The 11,290-nt window shown below is 38.5% G+C and overlaps 1 protein-coding gene across 1 annotated transcript in view; it reads left to right on the top strand.

The window, feature by feature from the left end:
* Nucleotides 1–137: 137 nt before the first annotated feature.
* The window catches only part of WDR1 (WD repeat domain 1), a gene marked incomplete at its 5' end in the record, with an annotated part of 19,171 nt that continues 8,018 nt past the window's right edge, over nucleotides 138–11,290 (top strand). The window contains 5 exons of the mRNA XM_010012253.1: nucleotides 138–259; nucleotides 4,044–4,134; nucleotides 7,197–7,344; nucleotides 8,608–8,788; nucleotides 10,669–10,746. Coding sequence (XP_010010555.1) covers nucleotides 138–259; nucleotides 4,044–4,134; nucleotides 7,197–7,344; nucleotides 8,608–8,788; nucleotides 10,669–10,746 — 620 coding nt within the window. The remainder of the gene's footprint in view (nucleotides 260–4,043; nucleotides 4,135–7,196; nucleotides 7,345–8,607; nucleotides 8,789–10,668; nucleotides 10,747–11,290) is intronic.

Genomic DNA, 11,290 nt, shown 5'->3' with positions numbered 1-11,290 from the left:
CACAGCCCGCTGACAGCAACAAGTGACCGCGCCTGCCGCCAGGGCGTTTAGCTGTGAGGCTGGCGTCCGGTACGGCCACGAATAAACCCTATTTTCCTTTTTTATTTATTTTCTCTTTTTTCCTCCTATTCCCATAGAAAAAGTGTTTGCCAGCCTCCCGCAGGTTGAACGAGGCGTTTCCAAAATTATCGGAGGTGATCCTAAGGGCAACAATTTTCTTTATACCAATGGAAAATGTGTCGTCATCAGAAACGTTGATGTAATGTATCCTGATTTATTTCGTTTCGTAGCGTAGAGCTTTCGCTAAGTTTCATTTTGTTTCCCAGCCCCTCCTTCAATAGCCCGTGTTCAATTCTCACTTTGTAATTTCCACTGAGGTCACGGATCTGTGATCCGCAGCAGGGGAATAAGCAGGGTGCATGACTCAGGCAGAAAACCATGGGTAGAGACTGCAGAAACCTGTAGGAAATCTCAGTACAATGTGCAGTTCTGTCCTTCTCTTTGCATGGGAATTACAGACGGGAGACTGGTACATTCAGGTTGGCCCTGTTCATCTTCTCAAGTATTGCTGTTAGGAAGTTGAGTGTTGTGTTTGCCTAATAAATGAGCACTTCCCCGTTTGCTGTATTGGGCCTTCAGCTTGTAAGAGAAGCATGCAAATAGTTGCAAACCCCATCTTCAAATGTATTAGTCTGTAGCTTCTTCCTCCACCCCTGCACTCCAGGAATCAAAACAGTTGTCAGCTGCTTTCAAGCTGCATGCATGTTGAGTTCTCAGCCCCGGTCACAGGGAACTTTCTTCATCGATTAGCTATTAGAATGCCCCAGTTAATGTTTTCAGTGTTGTGGAGGTTTGGGTTATTTAATTCACTGGTGGTAACTAGAGAAATGTTAAGTGAGTTATTTAAATGACTTCTTTTCAAAGATGGCATCCCTTTGAGAAGTATGGGGGAAACATTACATGTCTAGGCTATTGTGTTGCTACTGCTTCTCAAAAATGCTTTTGTTCAAAGTAAATGCCTGTTCTTTAGAAAATCAGATTCTCCCCTAGATTTACTTTCCTCTCTTACTGCAGATTTGGCCTGCAGTGAGGAGGGCTGCAGGGGGCCAGGTCATACCTCTCTGGAATTTTTAGGTCTCCACAACACTGGATTTGTTTATGGCTGCTTCTGTGAATCACCTATATAAACTTAATTTTTTATGAGCTCTCTTCCTGATTTATCTCACTGCTCCCATTATATTCAGATGATCTCTTCATTGTCATGCTGTAATACAGAAATGCTATTAGTAACTTCTTTTTGCAAATTTCTTGTTTGGTATCTGTTTAAATTCATCCAATTAAAAACAAAACTAAGCTTGCACTTTGGTTTCAATGTCTCAGTGTAATGTTGTAAGAGTGTTTCACTCTTAGTAGCAAGTGAAGTTCAATTTTCTGAAACCAGAAACCCCGGTTAAACACTGTAATGGCACATAAAGTGATTAGAGAAGGGAGAAAAGCCACTTTGCTTACGTTACAGTTTTTGCCCAAGTTATGAATTGTGACTTCTCCACTGCACTGTAATTAGTGCTCATCTGTCCCTACTTTGGGAGTTAAATTAGAAGTAAACAATTCACTTCTATCTTCCTGAATCAGCTCACTGAAGATTTGCTGGATGCAAATGTCAGTCCTAGTGTGAGCCAGAACTCTGAGCACACAGCACAATCTGAGTACAGGCGAGGTGGGATTGTGGGAATTCAGATTTAGACTGTTTAAACTCTCAAGGGAAGTTGAGAATGAAAGTCATAAATCCTTGGGTTTTATGGTGTAATTGATGCCGATAGTCAAACTGACCTAACTGGCAAGGAGAGTCTGCTACTGTTAATAATTGACAGGTGATGCTCTGCAGACAATTACAGAATGTACTGTAGCAGTGACACAAAAACTGACCAGAGCCTGTGGTTTTTGTGTTGGAGAATGTTGCGCTTTGTTCATAACCCAATGTTATGTCCACTTGTAGTTGAGAGCCATGCCTTCTTTGAATAATGTAGAAGTCTCTATCATAGTTTGTAACAACGAAATTAAATACTGGGAGGTCCGTATGTAATCTCTCAGTGAACAGTACTCCAATGAGAGGGTTGTGTTCTAATTAAAAAAAAAACCAAAACGGGTCATCAAAATGCAGTGATCACCTTTCTCTTAAGTCTGAAGCTATCTAGTGTTAGCTAATCAGTGGTGATGGGTATAGCATTCAGGGTTAACGCTTGATTTTTGAGCTTTCTTTAACAAGAGAAAGTCCGGGAACAGTTCTGGAAAAACACTGTGTGAAGGACTAGTGATATTTGTAAGGTTTCATACCTCATTAATATTTTACTGTTTTCATGGGTCTAAGCCGACTTTGAAACTTGGAACTTAAACTGCTCACTTTCATATATGGCTCTGGTTTCAGTGTTCAAAACAAGCCACATAAGCTTGCTCTTCTTGTTGAATCCAGAATTAGGAAAACTCTATTTTCCCCAGCTAACACTATAATCTTATCCTAAAACTTTTTTAGGTTCCTCATGAATCTATTTACTGTATCTTAAATTTGGGAGTCTGTCTTCCATTTAACCCCTTGAGTCAGTCTGTTAAGACCAGTCTCTTATCTTGTTAGCTTCCTGGACTCTTAAAGATTCTTGCTGTAAAATAGCAGCTACTTACGTATGCCATTAATAATGAAGGGGGGGGGGGGTATTTGAGCTCCTTGAACTTGTAGGTGATGCAGGTACAGAATGAGAAGAGCATTATCATGTCTTGCTTAGATAAAATCCAGTTACACACAATACGGAGAGAGGTACATGCTATAAATGCAGATGATTGTGACTTAAGTAGGGCTATAATGCACTCAAGCAATTTATAAAAGGATGAAAAAGAGCTTCTTGCATGAGTAAGCTGTATTCTGTCTCCTGAGATGTAACAGTACTCTGTCGCCTGAGATGTAACAGTACTGCATCAGCAGGAACTTGCAAGCAGGAGATTGCTTTCTAACACAGAAGCGGGTGTTTTAGTTTTTCCTGATTGGATGGCTGAGTCATACCATAATATCAGGTGGTTCTCTGGTTTGGTTGAATAAATCTGTGTTAATCATAGCAGTTAAAATGGACTTTTGGTTTGACCATGAGAGTAGAGTTTCTGGAGCTTGAAGATACCTGTTAACTTGCAGAATTTTATTTTTTCTAAGGAATGTATTGCTGTTGTAGTACGGTACTGCTCTATGTACTGTGTTTGGAAGAGGTGCAGAGTGTCTTTTGCACAGTTCATCTGAGAGCAGATTTTGCCTTGATGTCATCCTTTTCTGATTTGTGGGGCACTTCCGTAGTTTAACACTTACTGAACTATTAAGACACACAGTCAGTTTTACTGTCAAGCCTGAAGCACCTGAAAACATCTTTTAAGACTAAAGGGATAAAATGGCATTGAATTTCTTTCAGAATTCCAACTCTTGATATTAGGGAAAATATCTTTTCCTGTGCTATTCTACTAGCTTTCTAAACGGATTGCAGTCAGTAAGAAAGAGCAAGCTTTGTACACCTCATGGGTTACTGAATGCTCTTGAGTACATGGTGATGGTTAACAGCCATGCAAACCATATGCTCAATTTTCATACTTTACTATAGTAGAACTTTTGGATGTGTGCTGCAAAGCACAGTTTGTTTAGTATTCTGCTTGGATAGCTGATTTACCTGGGCCAGTCCATAAAAAGAAACCCGATGCTTGGCCTAATATTTTCAAGGTTTTTCTACCTTTCAGGAGGTATTGGAGAGGAAACGGTCACAACAGTTCTGGCTGTTAAGAGGGAATACTTTATCAGTTGTTAGAAATTAGAGTGTTGTTTTGGACAGCAGTATTCTACAATGTTCACTGCACTTCTCAATTTTAGATAATAGCTCAATTTAAGATGGAAGGAAGGGTGTGAGAAGAGGAGTGTGAGCAGAAGTTCTGAGTTTTATCTTTGAATGTCTGATTTGATTCCTTTGAAAACCAGGAAATACAACTTATTAACTTTTCTTTTTTGTTCTTTAAACTAGAATCCTGCAATTGCTGACATCTACACTGAGCATGCCCATCAGGTTGTAGTTGCCAAGTACGCTCCCAGTGGATTCTACATAGCATCTGGAGGTAAAGTATCAGCGTGCATGCTGCATGGGATATGTGGATAGAGCTGTTGAAGTGCTTGATGCAAAACCTTATGGCAAAACAGAGTAGTTACGCTTCACATTTATGTACAGAAGATGCATAGTTAATATACATGCTTCAATGAATTACATATATATGCCTGAGGAAGGAATAATCTGTAGTAGTTCCTCTAACCTCTTTCCAAAGTAGTGAGTTTAGTGACATGCTTGGTGTTAAAAATTATTTAAATCAAAATGAACATGAAAATGAACTTTAAATACTTGCTGTGAAGCATTAATAAGAACAAATCATTAGTGTAATGAAGACTTGTGTATGTGCAGCAGAATGGAAACGTATTTCTGAAATACAAGACTAGTGTCTTTGTTGTTAAACTTTTGATTCTTTGGCAGCAGGGGAGGGATTCTAGAAGAGCACATACCCCTTTCCTTTCCCCTCTTCCTTTCTTCCTGACTAAACTTGTCAAGACTTGTCATGACTTTTCTCGCATTGATAACCTGAACTAAAAAAGCTTTCTTTGTCATATTAACAGGGGAAGAGGCTGATTCTTAGTTTCTATGTAATGCATGTGAATCAGTCTGAGAATGGGTAACATGAATTTCTACTGCATAAGTTTCCTGGATTGTTAGCGGAAATTGCTGTAGTTTTTGATGACTTAGAACTAAACTCCCCTTCCTCCCCACCCTTTTAAATAGAAGCTTGCTTCAAATAAGGTTTTGGTTTTTTTTGGGTTTTTTTTTTTTTTTTTTTTTTTTCCAAGAGGACTGGTATGCCATTGAAGAATATTGATAAATACAATACTATAACTTCAATTTCTTAAAGATATTTACAGCTAATCAAGGGAATTTTTTAACATCTGCTTGCCATTGTCAATTAGAAATGCTTCAGAAGCAAGTGATGTGCCCAAATACAGAAATACTAAGTGATATATCTGAAAAAAAAGCCCCATTCTGAGTATGAGCTCCTTAGAAAGGGAGTCCAGACTCATGCACAGGCCTTAATAGAATTAGTAGAATTGGAGTTTCTCTTTCAGCAATTTAAAAGTTACAGTATTTTTTAAAATGTAAAATTGGCTTTTTGCACATCAGAAACATGTATTAGAATATCTTTTGGGTACTGGGGAACTCAAACTGTTTTTAACAGCGATAGCACAGCTTTTTGGGTTTTCTTTTAATTTTTTCCCCCTCCCCAGTCTGAAAGGAACCAGAGCCAGGACTTCGTTGGCTCAGTCTTGTGTGTGGACCATATGTCAAATTGAATACCTTCTTAAAATCCAGTTTGCATGCTTTATTCTACAGCTCTAGGTTTGTGCTGTACTTATCCCTCAAAATGACCATGTACTGTGTTCTTGTAGCCTTGTAGATTTTCAGTCCTCTATAGAAGAGCAGTAATATACACATAGTCTGATCTGTGAAGAAGTTTTTCAGTAATGATCGGTTTAAGGAAGCTCCTTGCTCCTCGGGGAATATTCAGTTGACTTTTTTCAGATGTTGTGTCATACCCGAGTAAAGGAGTTTAGGCTGCAGTATTTCCCTTAAAAAGTGTCTTCTGCATGTCATTTATAAATAGTTCTGTGGTACTGCTGAGCATGGGGTCTGAAGATAGTATCAGGCTGTTTAAGCTGTTTCTAAGTATAACATGTAAGATTCATTTCTCTATCTATAAATCTGCAGTAGCCGTGCAACCTGCATTAATACTTCATGTGCTTGATGAGACAGACCTTTGGCAATATGCTTTGTGGCTTTTATGGTAATTTCTCTTACTGCAGTAATAACAGATGTAGTAATGGGGCATACCACAAAGTTAAAGCTATATGTGTCCTATTAATAGGTGGAGCAAACAATTAGATTTTGAATTCTACATTAGAATTCTGCTTCAATAACACATTCTGTAAAATGGAGGATTATGTGTCTGTCCTTTTAGTAGAAGGGTGAGGGGTCCATGATCAGGGTTGCTGTATGTTTAAACTGAACTGTAAAGATGCACCAATAAATGGTGAACAGAACTCAAAAGTGTTATGTTAAGATTACAGATACCTATTTTAGCACATGGTTTGTTCTAAAACAGTGGCTTTTATAAAGGGTTCAATACACACAGAATTTGCTGTGTGGGTATAGAACAGTTCCTCTGGTAATTTTTAAACCTGGTAATGCTGCACCACAGTAATTGCTCTGAATAGAAGCAAGCTGTAGGGCTATGCAAGAAAATTTTTATTATATTAAGCCTTAAATTGTTATGACCAGTGCTGTGTCTGTGTGCTGTGTCTGCTGCTTATGACATTACCATGTTTGAATATACTGTTGGATTCCTTTGTAGTAATCCAGATAGTGTGGGTATCCACTCACAACATGAAGTGTGTACATGCTTCTGTACAGAAAAAATATACTGTTGAGTGTGCATGATTTGAGTTCTTTGGGGAAAAAAATTGCTTTGTATGTTTACATATATCTGGTATTTGGATGCAAAAAGGGTTTGCTTTGGAAGTATAAAAATCTGAGGTATTCATTTTAGTGCATCAGCCACTCTATCAGATTGCTCTCTTATTCTAGATGCTAGGTGACTTCCCAATGAGTGTGGGTAAACTATCTTGTAGTTGTTGGGGAGGAGAGGCTAGTATGGTTGTTGGTTTTGTTTGGTTTTGGATTTGGAGTGAGGGGGTTGTGTGGATTTTGTTTTGGGGTTTTCTCTGTGTGTGTAGCACAGATACTTAACACACACTGGCTGTACGTTAGAGTTCCTACCATCTTACTGTGCTTATTTTTATTTTTTTTTTTTTTTTACATGTCTGCAAAAGTTGTCTCCTTGGTGTATTTATTGCTGCCTGTCTTAAACATTAGTATCTGGTTAAAAACATAGCTCAGTGAAATGGACGTAGTCATCAGTGCTCTTCAATCAAGTAATTTGTAGTAATTGTAATAGAGTAGGAAAGGAGGTTCCCTAGTACAAGTGTTCAGTGTAGCTGAAAATCTGTATCCTGGCAGATTGCTGAGTCATGTGACTGAATCATGCTGGAACAACAATAGTTATATTCTATTTTATTATGGCAGATGTCTCTGGAAAGCTGAGAATCTGGGATACTACACAGAAAGAACACCTACTAAAGTATGAGTATCAGCCATTTGCAGGAAAAATAAAGGACCTTGCCTGGACTGAAGACAGCAAGAGAATTGCTGTGGTTGGAGAAGGAAGGGAAAAGTGAGTAACTCGTGTGTGTGTGTGTGTGTGTATGTATGCATACATATATGGTAAACCTCTGTATTCTAACAAAGCAGATTCTTTACAAAAAGCTTTTAACTCTTCAAGAGAAGAAAATCGTGGCCTGTTCCCTGTTTCAACTCCAAGTTGTGCTGTTCTGCAGGAGAATTCTTTATGTAGTCTTTGACAGCTGTAAAACTGCTTGGAGAGCACAATTGTTAGAATTGCTCAGTTTAAAAATTCTGGGGGTCTTGTTTGGTTTTTTTAGAGTTGAATATTATGTTCAGTTATAGCTGTTAGTATGCCTTCGGTATAAGAAGGTATTCTAATTCTGATAGAGTGGGAAGGGAGAACCACCAGACAGTTCTCCTCCTCCTTCTCTTACACCTCCCAGATTGAGAGGACATGACTGAAGAAGAGTAAGAAAATAAAGGAAAAAAGCGTCTGAATTTTCTCCCTCAGCAACACATCCATATTTTTAGGCTTTATTATGGTGTGAAAAACATAGTGTGGTCCTGTTCCCTGACCTCCTGCATCATTTTTTAATCACTATCATGTGCTGTGTCTTGATATTTGAGAGGATTTTGTCCTTTCATCACTCCCTCTACCTGTCCCTGGGTAGGTACTGTGTAAATTTGTTCTCCTACCTCAAACTCTGCCAGTTTCCTGTTAAGTGAATGCACTTTCAGTCTAGAATTTTGCTGAAGTGATTCTACAGATTCCCTTTATAACAGCGATGCTCTGGTAGTTTAATCCACTGTATTGATTATCCTATGGGGATTTCTTATCCCAAGTGGATTTAAAGGAAGAACTGACAAATACTGTTACAACTCTTCCTTAAACCTTTAAGTAATAATAGTTGTAAAAGTGATGTACCCAATTTAGGCTAAGTAATCAGATTAATGATCTTGTTGTAATTGTTATCCTGGCTTTCCACACTTGGTGTAGTGACTAGGCAGACAGAATAATTTATTGCTTTTTAAAACTGACTGAAGATTATCTTTTTGATCTCTGAATTTTAGAAGCTTTATACATAAAATTTCCTTGTCTGTCTCCTTCAGCAAATGTCTCCTATTGAAGATTAGATTCTCTCTCCAGCAAGGTCTCAAATAGCCTTCAGGGAACTATGAGAAGCTTGCATGAGATTAACGAGATGACCTATTTTCTTTTCTTTGAGTGCACTCAGATCTGCTGTTTGCAGATGCTCAAGGAGTTAATTTACGTGTAACTTTTATGAATTGTAGTTATTGTGTGCTTCTCTAGATTCGGAGCAGTGTTCCTGTGGGATAGTGGTTCTTCTGTTGGCGAGATTACTGGGCACAACAAAGTGATCAATAGTGTGGACATTAAACAAACGAGACCATATCGTCTGGCAACTGGCAGTGATGACAACTGTGCCGCTTTCTTTGAGGGACCGCCATTCAAGTTCAAGTTTACAATAAGTGTGAGTTTAAGTTGAGCTGTAGCTCTGCTAAAATGTGCAGCAAGTTGACTAAAAGCTTTCCAACAAGCTTGCAGTTCTTGTCACAGCTAGCTGTCATCGCAGAAGTTCTTAGCTCCCCCATTTGAGGCATAGTTGGTGCCAAGTGGCCTTCTTAAACCTGTGCATAACTGAAGGCTTGTCTTAGGCCAAGAGAGCTGAAATAAATGATTGATTAAGAAGAAAACGTGAAGGACTTTTTCCAAATTTCTGTCTTGACTCTTCACCCTCTTCCATAACAGCAGAAGCAGGATGTTTCATTGGCCCTATTGTTGCTTTTGGAGCGTTGCTTCCCAGTGCAGACGTGTAGAATTTCCTAATACTTTCCAAGGTGTTTGATTCAAGAAATCTGGTGGTGTGACTGGAATTTTCCAATCTGCTTAAGAGTGCTCAAATCTGAAATCGCATGGCAGTTTAGAAAAGGGTGAGTGTAGATATTTGAGAACATAACTGATTTCTGTAATGAGGAATGGGTATGTAACTTCTGTGGTCAGTTTTTGTTTCTGCATTTCTTTTAACTTTTTGTTTCATATTCTATGAGTTAAAATCTCTTAAGTAAATGAAACAAAGCCAGGAATTACCACATGTAAGACATTCATCATTACTAGAGGCCAAAGAAGATAAAAAGCCAAAAGCTACTGCAACTCTTTTTGATGGCAGAAGACATGTCTCTTGCCTCAAAAAAAAACCCAACAACAAACCACAAACCCAAACAAACCAATGATTGCAGAGATCCTGGATGTTACTGCAGTAATAAATTCAGAATATTTAGTTCTTGTTTTATTTTTAAAACAATAGTTGTAGGCTTTTTATTTTCTTAAATATGTGCCTTGAGTACTCTTCATACCCTGACTTTTAGTAAGGATTCCATTGCAGTTCTAGAAAAGGAATTGTTCTGAGCTCTGCAATCCAATGAAATGATGTAGTTGCCTAATATATTTCTGAACTTAAGCTGATACTTGTATTTTGCTAAGCTAGTTCTTTGTGAACTCTCAAGTCTGACTTGCTTACCAGTGCTGCTTAGACTTGTATGTGATGCAGTCTTCCTTTTAAAGTGATACTTGAGTTGATATATCTGATTCTAGTACAGGCTGTTTTATGGTTTAGAGCTTGAGGTATCATCAGGAAAAAGAAAGTAAAGTTAAAGTAGGTTAGAACTTGCCTTTCATAATACTAAAAATAGTCTCCCAAATCTCTTTGCATTGGCCTCATTGTGGTGCTTCCCTATTTAACGCGTGTTTTCTAGTTAGCATGGTTTGAATAGTCTCCTACTTGTAAATAGTCTATTTGGGGAGCATACATCAGTCTTGCCTGGCTACTTCACAGAGCTACCATTAATGCAGTCTCCCAGAAATGAGATTCCAGTACAATAATGATCTGTTCATGCCTGTGTTTTTTTTTTTTTATAATAAGAAAGATGAAGTGTTGTCCTATGTATAAAACTTACTTGTGCAATGAAGCAAGAGTTAAAATGTCAACAGTGTTGCAGAAGAAGACAGTGACCAGAGGGAAAAATCCCATGTTTGCATCTAGCCTGCAGCTGAGGGTTTTATTTCCTGCCTGTCCCTGAAACTGGGTACTCATTCATGTGGCATAGTACTAAGTTGTTTGAACTACATGGGTACTGATGCCACAGTTCCTTCTCTGGACTATTCTCAATCCCCATGATCCTCTTCAGATAGAGGCTAGACTTGCTCTGTAGCAATTCTCTACAGCAGGCATCTTCCTGCACAGCTAATTTACGGCTCGCATGTAAGAAAACTTCATTGTTACTGGATTGTCTTCTATGTAAAAAGGGTCTGTTCTTATTTTGTGTTCTGATTCTTACTTTTTTTCCCCTACAGGACCATACACGGTTTGTAAACTGTGTGAGGTTTTCTCCTGATGGGAACAGATTTGCTACAGCTAGTGCAGATGGCCAGGTAAAAACAAAGGAGTGCTTTGTGTAGCGATTTTAGCACAAGAAGACTTTCTTGTGCATTTTGGGAATAGAGTTAGTATTGTAAAATGTGTGTTGCTTTTTTTTCATGCCAAGAAATGATTGGCTTAAACTTTTAAATATCCTCCTATGAAACTGTAACAACTGACAACCAGACTGTTCTCACTCAGCTTTTTTCCCTGTGCTATCTCCCAAGCATATTACTTCTCCTACAGGTTATTTTGGCAGGAGCATATTAGACTTTCGGGATATATATGTCCTTATGACTGTGAGAAGTCTGGTTGAAATACTGAACTCATGGGTAGCCCCATGCAGACCCCCTGCTGATAAGGGCAGGTTTGAGAATGATACTGTTACCATAGGTAGCTCTTCCTCCTAAGGAGGCACATTCCCATGGCTGTAGTGCTAAGCGTCACAGCAGGAGCCAAAAATCTAACATCTTCCAGAATTTCAAATGTTAGGATCCAATGTACAGAGTAACTTGCTGTGATTATTTACAATCTGCATCTCATTTGTTTAGTCTCACA

Source organism: Nestor notabilis, unplaced genomic scaffold, assembly GCF_000696875.1.
Source record: "Nestor notabilis isolate BGI_N333 unplaced genomic scaffold, ASM69687v1 scaffold6430, whole genome shotgun sequence".
NCBI lineage: Eukaryota > Metazoa > Chordata > Aves > Psittaciformes > Psittacidae > Nestor > Nestor notabilis.
The sequence above is the reverse complement of the archived record's forward strand: the minus strand, read 5'-3'. Positions and strand labels throughout refer to the sequence as shown.